Here is a 26,426-nt window from a genome sequence, read left to right as displayed (position 1 = left end):
TGACTACTGAGCGCATGCAGAGAAGTTACACCGTCCGTCATGGCCCAGCCATTCAGGTGGCCAAACAGACAGGAGAGAGATGGGAGTTCCTGAGACCAGCTGTAAAGCTGACAGTGCTGTGTTGGAGAACATCATTTGACAGGTAAGCAGATTATAGCGTATAATATAGATTATACACTTGGTGGCCAATTTAATAAAAAAAGAAAGCACTGTTTATTTCCGCTTTAAGGGTAGCCTTTATTTTAGCATTAGAAAACAAGTTTTCATGTAGTTTATATCTACATTTCAGAGTTTACGGTACCAAACGTCAATCCATTTAACCTGTCATGAAGATCCCTGGAACCGACTTAATGCAACTCCCACCCTATCAAGCGCAAGAAGGTCTGCCTATTACAATGGTCCTGAGGTAAGCAATCTATAATTATTAACAAAATTAAAAAGAGTGTACTTTTTTCTATAATATCGTAGACACAACAATAACGACCTTAACTTCTGACAGTACAGTCATGGTTACTATACTGAATTTACAGACATAATCCCAGTTAAAGGAGTCCTATAGTAACAGCGTTCACTCTCATTTTATAACATCAGCATTGTAATAACAGTACAAACAATAGTTATTTTTGACAATCCAATATCAACTTACTTGAAAAATCTCCTATCATGTTGGGATTGCTGCCTGCCTCCTGGCCATCTCTTTCCACAACTTCCCTGCATTCTTTGCAGCTTCTCCTCTGCTGTTTACTTTAACCACTTGCCAACCGTGCTATAGCCAAATGACGGCTACAACGCAGTTGCCCAGTCCTGGGAGGACATCATATGATGTAATCCCAGAACACCCCTCCTGCGCGCCCACGTGGGCACACACACTCGGTGGTCTCCGTGATCGTTGTGTCCTACGGACACAGCTGATCATGTGATGTGGTAAAATCACAGCGACCTTTTAACAAAGTGATCAGCCGTGTCCAATGACTCAGCAGATCACTGGTACATGGAGTTGCCAGTTATCGGCTGCACTTTCTTCACGCTGTCAAAGCGAGAGGAAAGTACTGCTGATAACCGGCAATTGTCAGAGGATGGATCGGCACCAATCATCAGGGCACTGATGATCGGTGCCCAGAAGTGACACCCACCAATGCCGCCCACAAGTGCCCAGCAGTGCCACCCACCTGTGCCAATCAGTGCCCAGCAGTGCCACCAATCTGTGCTGATCAGTGCCTAGTAATGCCACCCACCTGTGCCCAGCAGTGCCACCCACCAGTGCCCAGCAGTGCTGCCAGTCAGTGCCACCCATCGGTGCTGACTCTCAGTGCCGCCTATCAGTGCCCATCATTGTTGCATATCAGTGCAACATCATCAGTGCTGCCTATCAGTGCCACCTATCAGTGCCCATCAGTGCTGCCTATCAGTGCAGTCTCATCAACGCACATCAGTGAAGGAGAAAAATTTGCAAAATGTTATAATAGAAACAAAGAAAAACTTTTTCAAATTTTTTGCTCTTTTTTGTTTATAGCACAAAAAAATAAAACATCCAGCGGCAAGTAAATACCATCAAAAGAAAGCTCTATATGTGTGAAAAAAAGGTAGCCTGACCATGCAATTGCCATTCAAAGTGCGACAAAGCTGAAAGCTGAAAATTGGCCTGGGTAGGAAGGGGGTATAAGTGTCCAGTAGGTAAATGGTTAAATGTCTAAGGACTACATATCCCAGGGTACCTTGCTGCCTGCAATCAGTGATTCCTGTACTGACTTTGCCTCCTGAAACTCCTCCTCTCAGCCCCTCTGTAGTTCAGAAGGCAGGCTTTGTGAAATGTGTGACACAGAAGAATTTACTTTCAGGACATAGTGAATACATGTCACAGAATTCAAGGTAGTAAATGTGTGAGGATCTTCACAAAGTAAGTGTAGCACCCTCCTAGTTAGGCTGCTAACGTTTAGGTAAATTTTGTTTTTTGGCTTCCCTATAATAAGGGGAGCAGTAATCATTTGCTTTTGGCTGCTTTGGGTTCTGTTGGTACAGGCTCAACTACTTTTCCCTACATCCCACTAAATTATGGGAAATAGCTGGTGGGAGAGTCTGACCCTGACCTGCATATTCATGCTCTCACAGCCAATCCCTGGTCAGGAGAGTGAGTGACAATTATCGGGCTGAGAAGGGTATAAATAGGCTGGGGCCTAGAACAACAGTCTCTTGTTCCTGGGGGAGTAAGACCCATCCTGAGGTCTGAGGCACCCCTGGGTTGCAAGCTACACCACTGAATAAATTCTTTTGGGGTCCAGTTGGTGCTTGGGGACCCCATCCAGAGTATCCTGAAGCAGTGCTGGAAGTTCTATAGGGGATCCAGTCTGCAGTCACCAAGTACAGAGACTGGCTGGTACTACAGGAGGCATTACAGTACCCAGGGTAGGGTGTAACAGGGAACAATGAGCCAGTCACATCAGTCTCTGCACCAGAGAGGTCGCTATAGCTCTCTCTCTCCAGACATTAGGGGGCCAGGTCTGCCTGCCTGGCCCCATTGAGGATGGAAGATTCTGGGGAAGACCCAGGTGATAGTCCCCCTGAGGGACCCAACTTGCACTTTCAACTTCATTTGAAGACCTGAAGACCTTGGCTGTGGCTCTAAAAAAGGGAAATCCTTTCCTGCCTTCAGAGTGCAGGTTGCTGATTGTTTGGTTCGTATTACAAAGGAGGAAAAGCTGGTGAGCCTGAAAGATGATTACAAGAGAAATAAAGTTTTGCTTGATTGTCAGGAAGATACTTGCCATAGTGCGGTGGAAGCCTCTGGACATACACGGTGGCACAGGCTGGCTCAGATGTGCGGGGGCCCGTTTTGGTGTGCATAGTTGTGCACATTTGCATTCTTTGCCACCAATGAGACTATTTAAACCCAGCAGCACTATTAGTTTGTGCTGTCTGATTTGCAGCTCACCCCCCCCCCCTATTCCGGTGCCTGTTCCTGTGAGTGATACCTGTGATTGACCTCGGCTTGCTTCTTGGACTCTGCCATCTGTATCTGCTTGATCTGCCCCCACCATTGCTAACCTTGGCCTGTGAACCGACTACTCTTCTGCCTGCTATTTATGCCTTATCCGCTCATCTGTTACCGACCTGGCTTGTCTGACCCTGCATACAGCTTGCTAGCCTGCTTTGCTACCAACCTGTCCTGCTGTGGCATCTGCCTGCTACCTGTCTGCTCCTCTGCCAGCCTGTCCAGCTGTGACACCTGCCCGCCAGCCTGCTATCACGTCCATCTGCAGCCAGCTGTTCCAACTGCCAGCGAAGTGCTAGTGATTCCTGCACAGACTACAGAACTGACCAGGCACTCATACCCCGCCGTGCTCTTGTGGTTGCTGTTTCGCCTTTAGTGGCACTTGAGCCGGAGTTGTACAAGAGGCCTTCCTCTGCCATCATACTCACAAGCAAGGCATGTGACAGTATCAGACAGCCATGTCTGAGCCTGCAGAAGGATCCTCTCCCATGGATGAGATTTGCCGGCATCTCGCTGCTGACTAAAGCGCTCAAGTCTCTTCAAGAGGAGTATATCCAGTTGGAACAGCGGGTACAAATCCTGGCTACATTTTGACAACGTCCGCTTCCTCTTCCGCTACGGTCCCTACAGAATCTGCTCCTGCACCCACCGTGGTGATGCTACCTCTTGAACCCAGGGTCCCCACACCAGAAAGATTTTCGGGAGATATAAGTAAATTCCGGGCATTCCAAAACGCATCTCAATTGTACTTCTCCCTGCAACCACGGACTTTCTCTCTGGAATCAGCCAAGGTCAGGTTCATCATTTAATTACTTCAAGGTGAGCCACAGACCTGGGCCCACCAATTTCTCGAGGAGAACAATTCCCAGCTGCACACCATGTTTGCCTTCTTTGAAGTGATGGCTCAGCTATACGATAACCCACAACAGACTTCCACAGCAGAGGTTGCCCTTCATGCACTCCACAAGGCCACACAGTGGTCGAGGACTATGTTACGGACTTCAGACGCTGGAGACAGATAGTGGACTTTCTCAACATAACAATAATTTTTCTACAAAAGGCAGTGGCTAAAGCAAAGGCTGATAATAAGAAAGCATTTGACAGAAAGAGAAGGGGGGAACTGAGTCTTCAGTTGGGCGACTAAGTGTGGCTATCCACTGCAAACCTTAAGTTGGCATGCCTGTCAAGGAAACTCGCACCTACGTTTTTGGGACTGTGAAGAACCGTCCCTTTGTGATAACATTTTTCCCTTTCCATTCTGGTTTTAGCCCCCTGTTAAGTGGCCTTCCCGTTCTACCTTTTTTTAAAACTGTATATGTTTAGCAGCTGTTATGTAGACAGGCATTCTGCAGTTTGCTTGGGTAATGGGGACTTGTAGCCTTTCACTTATCCAGATTTCATACTGTGCTGATTACTGCTGTATTGTACTGTAGAGTTTTGGGTGTGGGTGGGGAAACCAGGTGCTAGACTGTCTGGTGGGTTTAGAGGGGGCATGGATTACTGACGGCATGTTATGTATAAGTTAAGTTGTGTTCAATAAAGTGATGCATTCATTCACCCTGCACAAAGTTCCGATTCGTGGTTTGAGATATCGGGGAAGGATTGTCTTTGAGTTTTAATACCCACCTTGGCAGAGCGCTTATCATGTACCTGGTGATGGAGGCCAATGGAGAGAGGGCTTCCCTTGCGACTAAGTTCCGGACTCCCCTGAGAGTGGGACAGCGGGAGTCTGGCCCAAAGTTGCACAGGTCACCTGTAGGAGTGCTGGTTGGTGGTCCACTCAGAAGCACAGCTGGTGCATGGAGATAGGTCTACAGACAGGAGGCGCCTGTGCGTGGTATATAAGCACTTCCGGGATTTAGATGTTTACTGGGTAGTCAATTCAAGCCAAGGTCAGGTACCAGGTGGGAATTAGAGCAGACGTAGTCAGATGAGATAGCCGAGGTCATACACAGAGGAGCGAGAGAGAGAGTATCCGTAATCCAAGCCGAGGTCAAATCAGGGGTAAAGCAGAGTAGACAGGTCCAGGAGCAAGCCGAGTCGGTAACAGGAAATCACAGGTCAGAATCACAGGAAACAGGAACAGGGCACAGGGAGCTAGAGATCATCCAGCAACTTGAGGAAGTGATGAGCCTCCTTATAAAGGCCGTCTGGCACCAAACTGAGGCTGATGTGTACTTCTGCGGCCATGCAGAGTACTGGCAGAAATGCCAGATCTTCCAGAACTTCTGCTGTGGACAGGACCCTGACAGCGCTGGAAGACTTGCCGGAAAAGGGGACCATTGGTTGAGACTACGCTGCATCGCTCCGCAAGAGGCAGCCCGGGCAGAACAGATCCGCCACAGGGACCATTCCCAGTGAAGAGCAAACTTAAAGAGGTATCGTATGAACTATCTTTACCAGGATCATTTAAGATCCATCCAGTATTTCATGTTTTGCACCTAAAGCCTGTGGTGACGGATCCCTTCCCAGATAGGGGGTCTGGTCCTCCTGAACCTGTGCTTGAAAATGGAGATGAAGAATATGAGGTGTATGCTATTGTGGATTGAAGGAGAAAAAGGAACCAACTGCAGAACCGGATTAAGTGGAAAGGGTATGGTCCTGAACAAAACTCCTGGGAGCTCGAACACAATGTCCATGCTAAAGGACGTATTTGTGCTTTTTTCCGTGTTCACCTGGAGAAGGGAAGCCAGCTGGGCATCTGGCGGCTGCCCGTAGGGAGAGAGCAATGCCAGGAAGATACTTGCCATAGTGCGGCTGAAGCTTCTGGACATACACGGCGGTACAGATGTGCAGGGGCTCATTTTGGTGTGCATAGTCATGCACATTTGCATTCATGCATGCGCGCACCTGCGACTGCCCCCTGCTAATGTTGGTGCCAATGAGACTATTTAAACCCAGCTGTACTATTAGCCTGTGCTGTCTGATTTGCAGCTCCCCCCCCCTCACATATTCCTGTGCCTGTTCCTGTGAGTGATACCTTGGCTTGCTTCTTGGACTCCGCCTCTGCCTTCTATATATGCTTGATCTGCCTCCACCATTGCGGACCTTGGCCTGTGACTTGACTACTCTTCTGCCTGCCATATATGCCTGATCTGTTACCAACCCTGCCTGTCTGACGCTGCATACAGCTTGCTAGCCTGCTGTGCTACCAACCTGTCCTGCTGTGACGTCTGCCTGCTACCCGCCTGTTCCACTGCCAGCCTGTCCAGCTGTGACATCTGATCGCTGCCAGCCTGCTCTGCCACCAGCTTGTCCTGCCATAGCATCTGTCTACTGCCAGCTGCCCGATACCCGCCTGCACTGCTGTGCTTCCTGCTGCCAGCCCACTCTGCTACCACGTCCATCTGCAGCCAGCTGTTCCATTTGCCAGGGAAGTGCCAGCGATTCCTGCACAGACTACAAAACTGACCCCGCCGTGCTCTTGTGGTTGCTGTTTCACCTTCAGTGGTCCTCGAACCGGAGCTGTACGAGAGGTCTTCCTCTGCCGTTAAGCTCACAAGCAAGGTACATGACATTGATAGAGCATTGAGCAGCAAGCAGCAGAGTCTACAACCAGAGCTTAATGTTTTGGAGGATGCCATAAAGAAGCCTGGTCAAAGCATTAAAGAAGAGAGCGTAGCATTCAAGGACAAGTTCCAGAACAAGGAAAGGTTCAGGAAATAAAAAAGGGAGACACCAGTTGGGGCAAAGTCTCTGCATCGGTGGCAGCAGTACAGGTGGAGAGTGAGGAGGGGATCCTGGATGCTGCCCCTGGTATCCCATCCACCTCAGGATCTGCTGATGAGGTTGATGGTGAGGACTTTGTACCTGGTCCTGTAAAGGAAAAAGTGACTGAGAAATCATGCTTTATCAAAACTGTCAGTATGGAATCCAGTATGGAGAGCAGTATGGACTCCAGTGTGGACAGCAGTGTGCACAGCAGAGTTTTGAAGGGAAAACCTCCTGTATCTGCACAGAGCTCTGCACAGAAGATAGCTACTGTGCCTGCAGGACTGAAATCTGCTGATACCAAGAAATCTGTGACTTTGGACTCTGGTACCAAAAATCTGTGGCTGGGGAAAGGTAAAGCTGGGATGTGCTATTTCTTCTGAACAATCCCTGCTGGTAGCTGCAAGTATAGCACAAAATGGTGGGAAGGGAAATGTAAGCTGCACTGAGAAAGGTGTTGCCGAAACCCAGGGGAGAGTGACAAGGAGTGGGAGGCTTTTTGCCTAAGAGGAGTATGTTGGGGGAAGAGGAGGTGAAGACTGGAGCATCTGCTGTGAGTGGGTCTGCTGGGAGCAGTGGGTCCACAAGTGAAAGAGTGTGGACATAAAGTTGCTTGTAAAGATGGAAAGGGGAATGTATTGGTGGTGGTAGAGGGAGTGACAGCTGCTGCTGTTGCCGCTCATGGTAATTTGCAGAGCGGGGGTTCTGAGGCACCTACAACCAATGGGCAGGGTGCATCTTTACAGTATGGAGCTTTTGATTCTGCAGATAAAACCTATGCTGGGGCTCTGGCTGGGAGGAGGTGGTCACATCAGGTGGGCAGCTCAGGTGGAGGTCTGCAGCAGATTTACAATCTGCACCCCTGTCATTCAGGCGGCTGAATGTGGTGCAGCCAAGGGGTAGTGAATGCTGTGGAGGAAACTGGACCAGTGTGTATGGTTGCATTGACCCCCCGCTCCCTGGCATCTGAGGATCGGAGGGTATGAAGCACCGGGAGGTGGAGTAATGATGGTGGGGGTGTTGAAGTGAAAGGTGGAGGGACCACTGTAGCGAGTGGAGAAAGTGGGGTGGATGATGTTGTGGGTGATGGTGGAATGGAGGGGGTGGGGGTCTTTGCAGTCAGGGTTCTCACATGATGATATGGAGTGGTTGGAGGCAAAAAGAAAGTATGAGAAGAAGAAGAGGAAGAAGGATGTATCTGTACCTGAACCCTGGAGGGCGGAGGAGTCTAACACATTTGATGTTTTATCTGAGGTGGAAAGTGAGTGTTCTTCAGGTAATTAGTGATGATTTCCATGGAGGAGGAATCACAAAGGACACTGAAGCATGCAGGTTCTCTGAGTAGGGAGGGCGGTAAGCAGGCTAAGAAACATGTACCTCAATCATCCTGATGGCGGCTCCCACTCCTTTGAAGGTGGTGAGCATTAATGTCGCCAGCATAAAATCAGTAAGTGCTCGTAACATGGCCTTATTTTTGCTCAGGTTTGATGCTGATATTTTCTTTTTGCAAGAGACCAGTTTGTCTAGTTTGGCTGATAGTCATCTGGAAGGGAAGGAGTGGAGGCGCAGCCCTACATTCTGGTCTCTTGTGTCCGAGCTTCACACTGGAGTTGTGGTACTTTTTTGCGGCATGGTAACCTGTCGGCGGATTATTGAGGTAAAGATGTGGAGAAGCATGGTCTTAGATGTCGCCATGGGAGGAGGGCAGGACCTGTGCCTGATCAACATCTATGGGCCCCAGGAAATGCCTCTTCATGAAGATCAAGCCTTTTTCTTTTTACAGTCCATTAAGTTGCCTTCTGTGGTGATTTTAACACCATCACTAGGATTAAAGACAGGAAAGTACCGGAGCCAGGCTGGACTGTGACAGGTTTTTTTTTTTTTAAAGCAAAATAGCTAGAGAGGCAGGTCTGGTTGATGTGTACATTTGTTGCTGCCCAGACTACATGGTATTCACTTTTCAGCGAAGTGCTAGTCAGAGCAGAATAGATAAGTTTTTTTTAAAGGGGAACTCTAAGTGAGGTTAAACTCAGGCATGCCTCTTTGGTTTTGGAGAGGGATTATGGGAAATATCACTCACCTGACCCTTAGCAAAAGGTACAACATTTAAGCCAGTTGGCAGTACAGGTTCATTGACAAGGTCCAAGTCGGAGATCCTGGAAACCATCAGGGTCATATTATACTGACCTCCTGGGTAGGAGAGACCTTGATTAGGCAGGCGTGTCAAGTTTTCTGGACTCTACTCCAGGACTGGGAAATGGCAGTTCTCTTGTGAGTTTGACAGAGGACATCATGGTAGCTGAGGTGGTTAAAGCTATTGATTCGTTTGTTAAAGACCATCAATTATACAAAAGTCTGTGCTAAATAATGTTAAAGTCTATCAATTATGCAAAAGTTCGTGCTCAAAAAACTTCTTAAATGAGTGAAACGAAACCATCAAAAAAGACCCACATTCAGTGAATCAAGAAAGGAAGAAGATGACACCTCTAGGATCCTGGTGAAAACAACAGACATATAAGAGCTCTTACCAGAGCTATTGGGCTTTTATATAAAAAAGTGAGGCAGGAGCAACACTTGTGTGAATGCAAGACAACTGATTAGATCCTAGTGTTGCCCCTGCCTCACTCAGTCCTTACATGGGATTACAAGAGACTGGAATTATGTCGGATTCAGGTGTTACTAATAGTGGAGGAGATCAAGGACGGTGAATATTAACCACTTCCAGACTGGACACTTTTACCCCCTTCCTGACCAGGGCAATTTTCAGCTTTCAGCGCTATCACACTTTGAATGACAATTGCGCGGTCATGCAACACTGTACCAAAATGAATTTTTACCATTTTTTTGAGACAGATAAAGCTTTATTTTGGTGGTATTTATTCACCGCTGGGATTTTTATTTTTTTTGCTGTGTAAATGAAAATGTCCAAAAATTTTGAAAAAAAGTGTTTTTTTTTTAAATTTTGCAAATAAATAATATTTCATCATAAATCTTTGCCAAAATTTATTCCGTTATCTTTTTAGTAAAAAAAAAAAAAAATCCAAATTAGTTTATGACCAAAAATTATAATTTTTAAAAAAATTTTTTTACATTTTTATTTTATTTTTTTATATTATTTTTTATTTTTATTTTTTTTTTACATACTGTCACCCTAGCAGTACAGTGTCACCATGGTGACACTGTATTACTTGTGGGGGATAATAAAGATTTTTTTTTTTTTTAACACTGATTGCTTTTACACCCATATAGGATGTAAAAGCAATCATTTCTCTTTCTTTCTGTGTGCATTCTTGCACTCATTGAGAAGTACTGAGTGAGCTGTGATTGGTCACAGCTTGTCACATGGTACAAGGCTGTTGTGAATAGCCTTGTACCATGTGACCTCTGTGATCATTCACAGATTTCACACGTAGTAAGCAATGATGTCACAAGTGACATCTTGCTTACTACTTTGCATGTGATCACTGATTGGCCAATCAATGATCACATGATCGGGACCTCGTACAGAGGTCCCGTCTGACGATCGGTGTTTCACTGTGTCCGGAGGACACAGCAGGCACCGGATCGCGGTGCTGCGCGCTCCCAGGGAGCGCGCACAAGCAGGGTGTGGGAAGGCCGTTTATAAACGGCCACCCAACCCTGCACTTCCACCGTCTGGCCGTTTATATGCAACGGCTGGTCGGGAAGTGGTTAAGAAAAGACAAGGGCAACAGGGCTTGACCCTGAAGACGGATGTTTGACAGGCTGGGAGTGATGTAAGACAACCTGGCTCAGAGGAAGTGGGCTGAATGAGGCTGGCCTTCAAACTGGGGACATCTCGTGGCAAAGACAAAGTACTGCGGAAGAAATATCTGGATTGAAGGTGGAACCACGGAGTTGGAGTTGAGCCAAGGGCAGAACCATCCCTACGATACAAACCAGAGGTTTTTTGGAGTTAACCCCTAAAGTGCTGTTAGCTTTTGATATAAAAGCCCAATAGCTCTGATGAGAGCTCTTATATGTCTGTCATTTTCACCAGGATCCTAGAGGTGTCATCTTCCTCCTTTCTTGATTCACTGAATGTGGGTTTTTTCAGTCTCTTTTGATGGTTTGGTTTCAGTCATTTAAGAAGTTTTTTTGAGCACGACTTTTGTATAATTGATGGTCTTTAACACTATTTAGTGCTGCACTTTTTTGTTATATTGCTCTGAGGGATTATATCTATTCCTGTGTCAGCTGCTCTTTATGTATTATTCAATCTGAGAGCAAAGATTTATTTTGAATTTAGTATTAATAAGCTTGCTATTAAGAAGTCGCCTGGGCCAGACGGATTGATAGCCGAGTTTTACAAAAACTTTACGGTTACTCTGGCCCCATGTTTGATTTTTAATGGCTGTCTGAGAGAGGGTTCTCTCTTTACCTCCATGCGACAAGCTGCAGTGATTCTTCTGTCAAAGGGTAAAGTCTCTTTCAGAATTAGCAGCCCATTAGCCTTCTCATTATTGATAGGAAGATACTGACAAAAATCATTTTCTGCCATTTATCATCTATAGCAGGCAATTTGTTTTCTCGCCATCAGCATTGTTCAGATCAGGGTAGAAACACTTTTTCAGAGGTGTTAGCTGTCTGGGAGGCCCTGGAATGGTGCAGGGCTGCAGGCTGAAGAAAGTACCTGCTGGCATTGGATCAGGCCAAAGCCTTTGATCAGCTCAATCATGAGTACCTATGGCTGCTTCTTGGATGGCCTGGAGGGGGGCTTTATCGGTTGGCTGAAGACTTTATACAGGGCGGCTGAAAGCTTCATGCTTGTAAATGGTTAGATCAGATGGCCTTTTGAGGTTGGCTTGGGTGAGCGTCAGGGGTGTACATTGAGTCCTCTGCTATACGTGTTCGCAATCGATGCCTTAATTTGGAGGTTAGAGAGTGGACCGTTGTGCGGAGTGCCTTTGGGCATTCCTGGTGAGCCTCCTCTGAGGGTCGTGGCCTATGCTGATGACATGTTTGTTTTCATCTCTGGGACAGAGGAGGTGGTCTCAGTGATGGAACAGTAAGCTGAGGCATCTGGCTCAAAAATCAAGCAGGATAAGGATGAGGTTTTCTGGATGGGAGAGGATGGCAAAGGCTTTGAGCTACTGGACACCTTCCCAGAGCCCTGGCAGGAAATTAAAGTTTTAGGCATGAGATTTGGTCCTGGCAATTACGGCCTTGCAAATTGGGTAAGCAGGCTACAAGATGCCGATACTTCACATGGAATGCACAGTGTTAGGTTTCTACTCAGAAAAAAGTCCTTCCTGTCAATGTGGTGGTGCACAACATTCTGAGTAAGGTTGGGAAGATTCAGGGTCTTGAGAAGAACAGGTGGCGGCCTGGGGCCTGGACAAAGGTGTGGAGGAATGTCGGGTCCTCATAGTTGCTGTCTGTCAGTCTCTGGCTGTGCGGCTTGCCTTTCTGTCCTTTCACATCTCCAAAATTTTTTTAAGATCAGATTTTTGATAAAAGGCTGGATGTATAGGTTCAATGTTTAATCATTTCTTAGCCTGAGGGTGTGTTTAGGTGAAGGTTAGGGTTTGTTGAGGTGTGTTATAATCATAATAATAATAATAATATATGTTTTGGTTTGTATTTTCCGTTTAGTTTGTTTTTTCCTTGCAAAATAAAAACTTGTTCCTTTTTTTTTGCTGAAGTAAGCTATTTTTGTTTAATTATCTACCTTCTATCTATCTTTATTTTTTATTTTTTCTGTATATATAGTATGTATATATATTTTTTTATGCTGTTTGTAAGATTTTTAATAAACAAAAGTTTACTGTGCCCAGGGCACAAGGAGTCGTAAGAATCCTGGGACTTTCCTTGCCACCTTTGGGAGAGTTCATTATAGTTTGACTCAGGACTATATTTCTGTTGAGGGGTCCCTGCATTTAACTTAATTTAATTTTCACATACAAGAGGATGGTTATACCCTGAAGGAGCAGATCAGCTTTAGTGTCCTCTGTTGCATTTCTGCTAGTTCTGCTAGTTCCCAAGGCTCACCCAGTGGTGTATTTAGGTTTCGTGCTGCCCTAGGCAACACAAAAATCAGCTCCCCCCCCACACGGAGAGACCCTGACACCGACCAACACCCCTCTCCCCAACGAACTGAGACTGACATTGAACAACAACCCCCCAACCAAGAGATCCTTACATTACACTGCCCCCCATACAGTGGCAATCTTCCCCCACCACCTCCACAGCTCTGGACATCCCCGGGAACAAGAATCAGGCTCTGCATACACCATCAAGCAGCCCGCAGCCTCTCTCAGAACCCATCTGATCTCCATGCTGCCTGTGTCCCTTCCATGCCTTCTTTCGGGGGGTGGAATTGCCCCCCTGAAAAATGCCGCCCTAGGCAAATGCCTTGTTTGCCTTGTGGTAAATACAGCCCTGGGCTCACCCTAACCTCATCCAAGTTAAACCAGCAAATAAACTGCAAAAAGACATGCACAGCCTGTTTTCTGACTTGAGTGACTGTGAACGACTTTGTGCCTGGCTGCCATGTGCCTATCAGGAAATGGAACACAGGATCAAACAGCCAGTCCAGTTTAGGGTCTTTGCTACATAAGTTTACAAATTTCAAGATCATTCTGATTAACCGGTTGCCGACCAGCCACAGTACACAGTGCACCACTGCGCAAAATCACGTATATATACACGTGATTTTGCATTTCGGGTAGGGGGCGTGCGCGAGGCACACGACCGTCCTACCCGCGCCGCCGATCACGGCCACGGGTGTCAATGACCGGGTCCCGGCTGATGATTATCCGCCGGAGCCCAGCAATTACCGGCAAACACTGACAGGGAGGACGGCTGCAGTGTTTACACTGCAGCTCTCCTCCCTGTCAGTTTGATCACACTGATCCGGAACGCTGAGCAGAACTGTCTGGATCAGTGTGTTGCTGTGAAGCACACACCCCCCCGCCCCCTAGCGAAAAACGTTCCTCACACAGTTAACCCTTTGATTGCCTCCAAATGTTAACTCCTTCCTCCCCAGTGCCATTAGTACAGCGTCAGTGGGTTTTTTTTTTGCACTGATCACTGTATTGGTGTCACTGGGGATGTCAGTGACCCCAAGTCAGTTCCCCCCCAGTGTCAGAATGTCCACCACAGTCCCGCCATAAGTCGCTGATTGCTGCCATTATTAGTATACAAAAAAAAAATTCCAGTATATATACCGCCATTTGTAGACGCTATAACTTTCATGTAAACCAATTAATTTACATGTATTGGGATTTTTTTCAGTAAAGACATGTCGCAGAATATATTTTGGCCTAAATTTATGACGAACTGTGATTTTGAAATTTTTTTACTGGACATGTTTTATAGCAAAAAGTCCAAAATATTTTTTTTTTTTCTCAAAATTGTCAGTCTTTTTTTATAGCGCAAAAAATAAAAATTGCACAGGCGATCAAATACCACCAAAAGAAAGCCCAATTTGTGGGGAAAAAAGGATGTAAATTTAATTTTGGTGCAGCGTTGCCTGACCTCACAATTGTCAGTTAAGCACATGCCGCCCAGCCACTGTATAAATACGGCGGCACGGGCAGGCAACACCACGTTTTAAAACGTGTGTTTTGTAAACAGGTAGGGTGCGCGCGTGAGGCGCGCCGCCGCCCTACCTCTCCCGCCGATCACAGCAGCTGATGTCAGTCGCCGGGTCACAGCCGGTCCTTACTGGCTATCTCCCGGCGATCGGCGGCAATCAGTGACAGAGAGCACAGCTGCAGTAGCTGTGCTTTCTGTCACTTCCCTGACATCTCGAGGACAAGCTGATCGGGACAGAAGAGTTTCTATCTCCCGATCAGCCTGTCCCCATCCAGCACACACCCCCACCCCCTAGTAAAACACAGATAACCCTTCCCTGAAAAATAAAGTTAACCCCTTCCTCCCCAGTGCCATTAGTACAGTGTCAGTGTTTTTTTTTTTGCACTGATCACTGTATTGGTGTCACTGGGGATGTCAGTGACCCCAAGTCAGTACCCCCCAATGTCAGAATGTCCGCCGCAGTCCCGCCATAAGTTGCTGATCGCCGCCATAAGTCACTGATCGCCGCCATAAGTCGCTGATCGCCGCCATTATTAGTATAAAAAAACTACAAATCCCAGTATCTTTCCCGCCATTTGTAAACGCTATAAGTTTCACGTAAACCAATTAATTTACAGGTATTTCACAAGTGTAATAAAAGCGCCACACCCTTAATACTTTAAAGCAGCAATTCCACCTCAAAGAAACCAAATAAATTTCTAGTGCTATAACTTAAATAAAGGAATGGGCTAAAACCACAAACTATTCCTAATTTAGTGTAGAAACATTAGTGCAAAAGATATATATATCTATTCTCAATTAATATCAAAAAATATCAAAATTATGTGCAAAACTATTTTTTAGTGCATAAGTAATTTAAATAATTAAATTTTTGAATATAAAAATTGTCCAATTCTGAATTTCTTCAAATGTCCAAACAAATCCTTTTCAAATTCAGGTGCTCTCAAAGAAATTGTGCCAAAATCCACCACCAAAGTAAAGTTGGGTAACTCACCAGAGCTCCATGCTGATCAATCTCTAGATCAGCAAAAAACACTTTTTGCTCTGGGAGCAGATGCAATAAATCAACTTCTCAGGTGTGATGATCAATAGCTACACAATCATCCATAAGGTAGGTATCCACCACTCAATATAATGGTTCCAGGAGCATTATATCACTTATCAAATTTTGTTTGGGTGCAGCATTGCATGACCGCGCAATTATCAGTTGAATTAGTGCATCGCCAAGTAGCAAAAAGAGGCCTGGTCATTAAGGGGGGTAAATCCTCTGGAGGTCAAGTGGTTAAAGTAACGCAGCACCATAATGCAAACCGCTTCTGTAACCGCTTCCTGACTGCCCTATAGCAGAAATACTGCGACAGGGCGGCTTGGGTGCGCAAAATCATGTGTGTGTGTGTGTGTGTGTATATATATATATATATATATATATATATATATACATGGTTCGTGCTCCCATGCTTTTCACGCCCCTCCCAGATAGCGTCAGATTGCCCCTCAGTACTCCAGTAATCACATTTAACCCCTTGATTGCCAGGCACACGCTCATACACAATAAAACTCCATTGCTAGTATAATGTCTGAACGGATCATTATCTGATCAGATCAGCACTATACCAGTTTTCACATCAGTATAGTGTCCCCAAAAACACAGCGTTAGCGGGATCAGCCCTGGCACCTGCCAGAACCTGCGTTTAGCCCCTACGCTTACCCCCCTTCTCCCCCAGCAAGTGCAGTGTCAGTAGGTCACTGTCACTTGATACATTGCACACAAAACCGCAGTGTTCGCAGAATCAGGCCTGATGTCTGTTAGCACTTCCCGGTAAATTTTGATGACTCTCATATGCAGCATATGAGTGCCAGTACTAGTGCCGCACTACCTTTTGGTGAACTGGCGAGCACCAGCGGCCTAGTACATCCTGGTCTTTCACATACCAGCACTGCAGTATCGTTTGGTGATGTGGCAAGTCCCATAAGTGCAGTACAAGCTGGTGCGATGGCAAGCACAAGTATTGTCCCGCAACCACCAAGAACTCGCACACAGACCCATAGGCCCTGATTCACTAAGATGTGAGTGTACTAGCAGAGACTGACCATTCAGGCAGACTCAGGTCAATCAATCAGTCGTCTGACCAGCGTCTAGCAAGCTCATTAACGAGCGTCTACTGACTACTTTGCTATTAGTAAATGTGGTATCCCGTCTGGCACATTTTTAGGTGCAATACCGTATATGTTAATAAAGCGCGGGCTTTGTTAATATTGGCGTTTTTCTGATAGCAAAAGAGAATCCTTAGAATGTAATAAATAGTACACCTGTATTAGAATTTCCTATTTTTTTTTATTTATTTTTTTTGCGGTTTCTCCAAAATGATCAGGAAACTAATGCATTTACTAATGAATGTCATACATTCTGTATTCAAATGTTAAACATTTTCACACTTATATCTCAAATAATTTATTTACTTCTAATTTCCCAATATAATTATATATCTTCATTCTCTTTATTCACGTAACTATTCTATGTTAAAGACAAGTGCAGCGCTATAAATGCATGTGATCAATAATGAACGCATGTAAAAACCAAAAACTGCAAAGAATTGCAACAATGATGTAAAATTGTAAATGGTGCTAAAATAAGTTCATAGAATCATTCCTGAATAATGGAATGTCCTTCGTGTGAGAGTACCAACTCGGAGAGTGCCTATGAATGGCACGTGTGGTCTCTCCGTGACGGACAGTAGTGCATGAACTCGTGAAAGGTAAACCACCCTTGGGACTGGTCTACACTCACCAGAACAAAAGTATTAATGTGCATGGGTTATACACATCACACATCTGGGGGTGCAGCGGTATGCTGGCAGCTATGGGTTAGTCATCCAGCTCAATCCATCCATCAGGGTAGGTGCCCAAATGGTCCTGGGGAGGAATTAGCTCAGCCACCAGAGCCAGAAAGGTGCTCAATAGTGTAGTACACTGTCACAGGGGTGGATGACCTTTCACAAGTTCATGCACTACTGTTCGTGGTTATATTTATCTTGTGTAATACCATTTTACTAGTCTATATCATTTGACCAGCGCTTGCTCTATCATTTTTAAACAATCTAACTATTCTACATTATAGCTCAAACTGTCTCCCACAGTGGTTTAGTGGTTAGAGCTCAGAACTTACAGCACTTGGGTCATGGGTTCTAATTAGAGATGAGCGAATCGAAGTAGGCGAAGTGGAATTCGTTTCGAATATTAGGAAAATTTCGAAAATTTTCCTAAAATGGCGGCGACATGTGCGGCGACGGAGCGGGGATGTCTGGGAAGGCGCGCAGACAAGGCGCGCTGACCCATAATGCATTCATTCATGACATGTGATCGCATTAGCCAATCAGCAGCCAGCAAGCCAGCACAGTGTAATGGTCGAGCTATAAATGGCGGCCATTTTAGAATTCTCCATTTGCCTCCAGTCATTCAACAGAGGCAGACCTGGCTGTATGCAGGGAGAGAGTTACGGACAGAGAAACGTTACTTAGGGACACAGAAACGTTAGTTAGGGCCACAGAATCGTTACTTAGGGCCATAGAATCGTTACATAGGGCCACAGAAACGTTACTTAGGGCCATAGAATCGTTAGTTAGGGCCACAGAAACGTTACTTAGGGACACAGAATTGTTACTCAGGGACAGACAGAATTGTTACTGAGGGATACAGAATTGTTACTTAGGGCCACAGAAACGTTACTTAGGGCCACAGAATTGTTACTTAGGGACATACACAGAATTGTTACTGAGGGACACAGATTTGTTACTGAGGGCCACAGAATCATTACTTAGGGCCACAGAATTGTTACTTAGGGACAGACACAGAATTGTTAGTGAGGGACACAGATTTGTTACTGAGGGCCACAGAATCGTTACTTAGGGCCACAGAAACGTTACTTAGGGCCACAGAATTGTTACTTAGGAACAGACACAGAATTGTTACTGAGGGACACAGATTTGTTACTGAGGGCCACAGAATCGTTTCTTAGGGCCACAGAATTGTTACTTAGGGACAGACACAGAATTGTTAGTGAGGGACACAGATTTGTTACTGAGGGCCACAGAATCGTTACTTAGGGCCACAGAAACGTTACTTAGGGCCACAGAATTGTTACTTAGGGACAGACACAGAATTGTTATTGAGGGACACAGAATTGTTACTCAGGGCCACAGAAACGTTACTTAGGGCCACAGAAACGTTACTTAGGGCCACAGAATCGTTACTTAGGGCCACAGAAACGTTACTTAGGGACACAGAAACGTTACTTAGGGACACAGAATTGTTACTCAGGGACAGACAGAATTGTTACTGAGGGATACAGAATTGTTACTGAGGGCCACAGAATCGTTACTTAGGGCCACATAAACGTTACTTAGGGCCACAGAATTGTTACTTAGGGACAGGCACAGAATTGTTATTGAGGGACACAGAATTGTTACTGAGGGCCACAGAACCGTTACTTAGGGCCACAGAAACGTTACTTAGGGCCACAGAATTGTTACTTAGGGACAGACACAGAATTGTTACTGAGGGACACAGATTTGTTACTGAGGGCCACAGAATCGTTACTTAGGGCCACAGAATCGTTACTTAGGGCCACAGAAACGTTACTTAGGGCCACAGAAACGTTACTTAGGGACACAGAATTGTTACTCAGGGACAGACAGAATTGTTACTGAGGGATACAAAATTGTTACTGAGGGCCACAGAAACGTTACTTAGGGCCACAGAATTGTTACTTAGGGACAGACAGAATTGTTACTGAGGGACACAGAATTGTTACTCAGGGACAGACAGAATTGTTACTGAGGGATACAAAATTGTTACTGAGGGCCACAGAAACGTTACTTAGGGCCACAGAATGGTTACTTAGGGCCACAGAATTGTTACTTAGGGACAGACACAGAATTGTTACTGAGGGACACAGATTTGTTACTGAGGGCCACAGAATCGTTACTTAGGGCCACAGAAACGTTACTTAGGGCCACAGAATTGTTACTTAGGGACAGACACAGAATTGTTATTGAGGGACACAGAATTGTTACTGAGGGCCACAGAACCGTTACTTAGGGCCACAGAAACGTTACTTAGGGCCACAGAATTGTTACTTAGGGACAGACACAGAATTGTTACTGAGGGACACAGATTTGTTACTGAGGGCCACAGAATCGTTACTTAGGGCCACAGAATTGTTACTTAGGGACAGACACAGAATTGTTATTGAGGGACACAGAATTGTTACTGAGGGCCACAGAACCGTTACTTAGGGCCACAGAACCGTTACTTAGGGCCACAGAACCGTTACTTAGGGCCACAGAAACGTTACTTAGGGCCACAGAAACGTTACTTAGGGCCACAGAATTATTACTTAGGGACAGACACAGAATTGTTACTGAGGGACACAGATTTGTTACTGAGGGCCACAGAAACGTTACTTAGGGCCACAGAATCGTTACTTAGGGCCACAGAAACGTTACTTAGGGCCACAGAAGCGTTACTTAGGGCCACAGAATTGTTACTCAGGGACAGACACAGAATTGTTACTGAGGGATACAGAATTGTTACTGAGGGACACAGAACCGTTACTTAGGGCCACAGAAACGTTACTTAGGGCCACAGAATTGTTACTTAGGGACAGACACAGAATTGTTACTGAGGGACACAGATTTGTTACTGAGGGCCACAGAAACGTTACTTAGGGCCACAGAAACGTTACTTAGGGCCACAGAATCGTTACTTAGGGCCACAGAAACGTTACTTAGGGCCACAGAAACTTTACTTAGGGCCACAGAATTGTTACTTAGGGACACAGAATTGTTACTCAGGGACAGACACAGAATTGTTACTAAGGGATACAGAATTATTACTGAGGGCCACAGAAACGTTACTTAGGGCCACAGAAACGTTACTTAGGGCCACAGAAACGTTACTTAGGGCCACAGAAACGTTACTTAGGGCCACAGAATTGTTACTTAGGGACAGACACAGAATTGTTACTGAGGGCCACAGAACCGTTACTTAGGGCCACAGAAACGTTACTTAGGGACACAGAATTGTTACTCAGGGACAGACACAGAATTGTTACTGAGGGACACAGAATTGTTACTGAGGGCCACAGAACTGTTACTGAGGGCCACAGAACTGTTACTTAGGGCCACAGAAACGTTACTTAGGGCCACAGAAACGTTACTTAGGGCTACAGAAACGTTACTTAGGGCCACAGAATCGTTACTTAGGGCCACAGAAACGTTACTTAGGGACACAGAAACGTTACTTAGGGACACAGAATTGTTACTCAGGGACAGACACAGAATTGTTACTGAGGGACACAGATTTGTTACTGAGGGCCACAGAAACGTTACTTAGGGCCACAGAAACGTTACTTAGGGACACAGAATTGTTACTCAGGGACAGACACAGAATTGTTACTCAGGGACACAGAATTGTTACTGAGGGACACAGAATTGTTACTCAGGGACACAGAATTGTTACTGAGGGACACAGAATTGTTACTGAGGGACACAGAATTGTTACTCAGGGACAGACACAGAATTGTTACTCAGGGACACAGAATTGTTACTGAGGGACACAGAATTGTTACTCAGGGACACAGAATTGTTACTGAGGGACACAGAATTGTTACTGAGGGACACAGAATTGTTACTAAGGGACACAGAATTGTTACTAAGGGACACAGAATTGTTACTCAGGGACACAGAATTGTTACTCAGGGACAGACACAGAATTGTTACTGAGGGACACAGAATTGTTACTAAGGGACACAGATTTGTTACTGAGGGACACAGAACCGTTACTTAGGGCCACAGAAACGTTACTTAGGGACACAGAATTTTTACTCAGGGACAGACACAGAATTGTTACTCAGGGACACAGAATTGTTACTGAGGGACACAGAATTGTTACTGAGGGACACAGAATTGTTACTCAGGGACACAGAATTGTTACTGAGGGACACAGAATTGTTACTGAGGGACACAGAATTGTTACTCAGGGACAGACACAGAATTGTTACTCAGGGACACAGAATTGTTACTGAGGGACACAGAATTGTTACTCAGGGACACAGAATTGTTACTGAGGGACACAGAATTGTTACTGAGGGACACAGAATTGTTACTGAGGGACACAGAATTGTTACTAAGGGACACAGAATTGTTACTAAGGGACACAGAATTGTTACTCAGGGACACAGAATTGTTACTCAGGGACAGACACAGAATTGTTACTGAGGGACACAGAATTGTTACTAAGGGACACAGATTTGTTACTGAGGGACACAGAACCGTTACTTAGGGCCACAGAAACGTTACTTAGGGACACAGAATTTTTACTCAGGGACAGACACAGAATTGTTACTCAGGGACACAGAATTGTTACTGAGGGACACAGAATTGTTACTGAGGGACACAGAATTGTTACTCAGGGACACAGAATTGTTACTCAGGGACACAGAATTGTTACTGAGGGACACAGAATTGTTACTCAGGGACACAGAATTGTTACTCAGGGACACAGAATTGTTACTCAGGGACACAGAATTGTTACTCAGGGACAGACACAGAATTGTTACTGAGGGACACAGAATTGTTACTGAGGGACACAGAATTGTTACTGAGGGACACAGATTTGTTACTGAGGGACACAGAACCGTTACTTAGGGCCACAAAAACGTTACTTAGGGACACAGAATTGTTACTCAGGGACAGACACAGAATTGTTACTCAGGGACACAGAATTGTTACTGAGGGACACAGAATTGTTACTGAGGGACACAGAATTGTTACTCAGGGACACAGAATTGTTACTGAGGGACACAGAATTGTTACTCAGGGACACAGAATTGTTACTCAGGGACACAGAATTGTTACTCAGGGACAGACACAGAATTGTTACTGAGGGACAGACACAGAATTGTTACTGAGGGACACAGAATTGTTACTCAGGGACACAGAATTGTTACTCAGGGACACAGAATTGTTACTGAGGGACACAGAATTGTTACTGAGGGACACAGAATTGTTACTCAGGGACAGACACAGAATTGTTACTCAGGGACAGACACAGAATTGTTACTGAGGGACACAGAATTGTTACTGAGGGACACAGAATTGTTACTGAGGGACACAGATTTGTTACTGAGGGACACAGAACCGTTACTTAGGGCCACAGAAACGTTACTTAGGGACACAGAATTTTTACTCAGGGACAGACACAGAATTGTTACTCAGGGACACAGAATTGTTACTGAGGGACACAGAATTGTTACTCAGGGACACAGAATTGTTACTGAGGGACACAGAATTGTTACTCAGGGACACAGAATTGTTACTCAGGGACACAGAATTGTTACTCAGGGACAGACACAGAATTGTTACTGAGGGACACAGATTTGTTACTGAGGGACACAGAATTGTTACTGAGGGCCACAGAACTGTTACTTGGGGCCACAGAAACATTACTCAGGGACACAGAATTGTTACTCAGGGACAGACACAGAATTGTTACTCAGGGACACAGAATCGTTTAATTAAAGAGTATGTCAGACAACATGCAGAGGAGTGGCAGAGGAGGCAATGTTTTAGGAGCGAGCAGACGTGGCAGCAGAGGAAGGGGTCGAGGCAGCACTATTCGCAGCCAGAGGCCAGTGCTCCCGGTGTCATCCAGCGGTCGTGTCTCCACCGACAACCCTGCCATCATCGATTGGTTGGCTCGGTCGTCTTCCTCTTCCCAGGTCACCTCTGACACCTACAGCCAACGGTCGGTGGGTACGTCAGACACAACCGTAAATTGGCATGGCCCGGGACCAAGCCCACTGAAATCACGTGTCCTCTACCTGCCCCTGTCCTTTGGTGTTCCCTCACCAAGCGAAGTATCGCATGCTGTGGGCTCAGCCCCACTGTACAGTGAGGAAGAGCAAACAGAGGGCGGTCAGGAACGGGGGGAGACATCCGCCTCTTCAGCAGCCAGGCGAAGAAGTAGTGGCGAGGAGAGTGGCTCGGTAGCCGGTCTAGAGACAGGTCTGTCTCCTGACCCACACGCAGCCGAGGGGGCTAGTAGTGAGGCGGAGACCCTAATTGATGATGATGAGGCTGATCGCACTTGGCAGCCTCGTCGTCATCAGGCTATTGCTTCCGCATCATCAGGAGAAGAGGGTGGCAGCTTGGCAGCGAGCAAAACAGTCGGTGGGTTGCCCAGGAGGCAGCAGGGTCGCAGCAGTGTCAGTGGAGGCAAACGGCCACGGAGTACAGCACCAGCTCCACTGCAGCCTACCACCACGGCCAGTAGTGGTGCCGGTGTGCACGGAGGAAGCAGCAGTCAGCCAGTGAGGAGTATCGGGGCAAAGTTTCCTACTCGGCGGTGTGGCAATTTTTTGTCAAGCCGCCCGAGGAAGTAAACGTAGCCGTATGTCGACTATGTGGCCAGAAAGTCAAGCGTGGCCAGTGGGCCCATGTTGGGACTACAGCGTTGCGGCAGCATATGCAGCATCGCCATTTGGTGGCCTGGGAAAACCGTGATAAAGATACGGCGGTTCTGCCCGCCCCAGCCCCCGCTCCATCACCCGCTCCGTTACTTGCTCCGTCACCCGACGTCAATCGCCCTCTATCAGCCAGTCAAGGCTCCAACACCTCTGCTGAGGGGAGTTGTCGCTCGTTGCCATCTTCCACTCGTTCAGATGCTCCTTCTCCTGCTACTCCTCTTCGCGGATTCCGTCAGCAGTCTTTCTTGGAATCCGTTTCCAAGAGACAACAGTTTGCGAGCACGCACCCGATGGTGCAAAAGCTGAACGTCCTCCTGTCCAAGTTGCTGGTGCTGCAGTCCCTCCCTTTCCAAGTGGTGGACTCAGCACCTTTCCGAGAAATGATGGCTTGTGCCGCGCCGCGGTGGAGAGTGCCAAGCCGTCATTTCTTCGCCAAAAAGGCAGTGCCAGCCCTGCATTCACATGTAGAAGAGATGGTGGGCCAGTCTTTGAGCATGTCGGTCTCTGCCAAAGTGCACGGCAGCGCCGACGTGTGGAGCTGTAACTACGGTCAGGGACAGTACATGTCATTTACGGCCCACTGGGTGAACGTGGTGCCGTCACAGCCGCACCAGCAACTTGGACAGGTCACGCCGCTTTTGCCTCCACGTTTGCACATCCTTGGTCCACAAAAGATGTCCGCCTCTACCACCTCTTCTTCCTTCGTGTCCTCAGCCGCCACCCCCATGCCAAGTCCCATTACCCGACCGGCATATCACATGTGCAGGGCGCAACGGTGTCACGCTGTGCTGCACCTGGTATGCCTTGGCGAACGTAGTCACACAGGGGAGGAACTTCTCAGTGTAATGAACAGAGAAATCGACAGATGGCTGTCTCCGCGCAAACTGAAAATCGGAACCATGTTGACCGACAACGGAAAGAACATGGTGTCTGCTCTGCGTCAAGGAAGGTTGTGCCATGCGCCATGCATGGCTCACGTGTTCAATCTGGTTGTCAAGCGGTTCCTAAAATCCACCATCCCACTGCAAGACATCCTTAAAATGTCACGTAAACTTTGCATGCATTTCAGCCATTCCTACACCGCAAAGCACACCCTCCTTGAGCTGCAGCGGCAGAACGGAATTCCACAGCATCGCCTGATCTGCGACGTTGCAACAAGGTGGAATTCAACCCTACACATGTTAGACCGCCTTTACGAACAGCGAAAGGCCATCACCGATTTCCTGATGTTACAAGCGGATAAAGGTACTCCCCTGTGTAACTTCGATGTCAGCCATTGGCAGCTCATGCGTGACACCTGCCGCTTGCTCAGGCCCTTTGAGGAGGCCACGCTATTCGTGAGTCGCCAGGACTATGGGATGAACGACGTCATTCCTCTGTTGCACGTCCTGGAACAAATGCTGTTAACAATGGCTGGTCAGGATGCGGTAGACGTGGCGCACAGATCTCAACGCCACATGACCCCTGTGGGGGCAGGACAGGAAGAAGAGGAGGAGGTAGAGGAGGACATTTGTGCTCAGGAATTATTGAGTGAAATGGGTGGTTTTTCCACTCAGCGGACAGGAGTGGAGGAGCAGGAGCATGTGGTAGAGGAGGAGGAGACAGAGGACCCAGACGCACCGTGGCAGTATGCTGTGGAGATGGAGGCAGGGAGTCCCTCGCATTCCTTGGCACAAATGGCCCATAGCATGCTCGGTTGCTTGCGTAGCGACAGCCGAATAATAACCATCAGACAGAGGGATGACTTTTGGCTGTCCACCACTGTTGGACCCTCGCTATTGTTCAAAAATGGTGGCCTTTTTCACACCTGCTGAGAGGGAGGCCAAAATAACGTACTATAAAAACCACCTATGTAGTCAGTTGGTCTCTGCCTTTGTGCGCCAACGTCCATCCTCAGACACTGTGGGCCCTGTGCGCTCGCGTTCCGCTGCCATGGCAGCAGGGGAGGGGTGGGGTGGTAGGAGCAGTGGTAGCTCCACCAACAGCGGCTGCCTCAGTCTGCAGTCGATGATGAGTAGCTTTCTTCACCAGCGCAGTGAGGAAACTACTAACCAGCCGCAGCAGCAGCAGCATCAGGTGGACCTGGAGCAGGACCTCAAACAACAGGCTTGGGCCTACTTGGACAGCACCCTGCCAACCGAGGTAGACAATCCCCTTGACTACTGGGCAACGAAACTTGACCTTTGGCCCCAACTAGCTGAATTTGCCCTTGAAAGGCTGTCATGCCCGGCCAGTAGCGTGGCATCGGAGCGCGTGTTTAGTGCGGCAGGAGGTATTGTAACTCCGCGGAGGACACGACTGTCCACCCAAAGTGTGGAGAGACTCACGTTTGTGAAAATGAATCAGGCGTGGATTAGTCTGGATTTCAAACCACCAGTTCCTGACACAACTGACTAAATCTGCCATGAATCATGCCCCAAACATGTGCCACTTTCAGGTCTCCTCACACTGCTGGTGTGTTCCATTTTTTGTCATAGGGTGCTGGCAGATTACGGGCCTCCCATAGCTGCTGCCAGGCCCCTAATCTGCCATGGGCCCCTATACCGCCTCCTCATGCTGCTGCCAAGTCCAGAGTCTGTCATGGGTCCCTGTACGGCCTCCCATTGCTGCTGTCTCCATCGCCACACTCTGCCATGTGCCACT

At 46.9% G+C, this 26,426-nt stretch overlaps 1 protein-coding gene across 1 annotated transcript in view; it reads left to right on the top strand.

The window, feature by feature from the left end:
- Positions 1–26,426, top strand: part of CFAP276 (cilia and flagella associated protein 276) — a 283,349-nt gene that overhangs the window by 76,031 nt on the left and 180,892 nt on the right. Inside the window, exon 2 of the mRNA XM_089686470.1 lies at positions 290–406. Coding sequence (XP_089542596.1) covers positions 290–406 — 117 coding nt within the window. The remainder of the gene's footprint in view (positions 1–289; positions 407–26,426) is intronic.

This window comes from Staurois parvus, unplaced genomic scaffold (genome assembly GCF_062004578.1).
Source record: "Staurois parvus isolate SC_StPar_1 unplaced genomic scaffold, SC_StPar_1.0 ptg000399l, whole genome shotgun sequence".
Classification (NCBI taxonomy): Eukaryota; Metazoa; Chordata; class Amphibia; order Anura; family Ranidae; genus Staurois; species Staurois parvus.
This window is presented reverse-complemented; position numbering and strand designations above follow the sequence as displayed.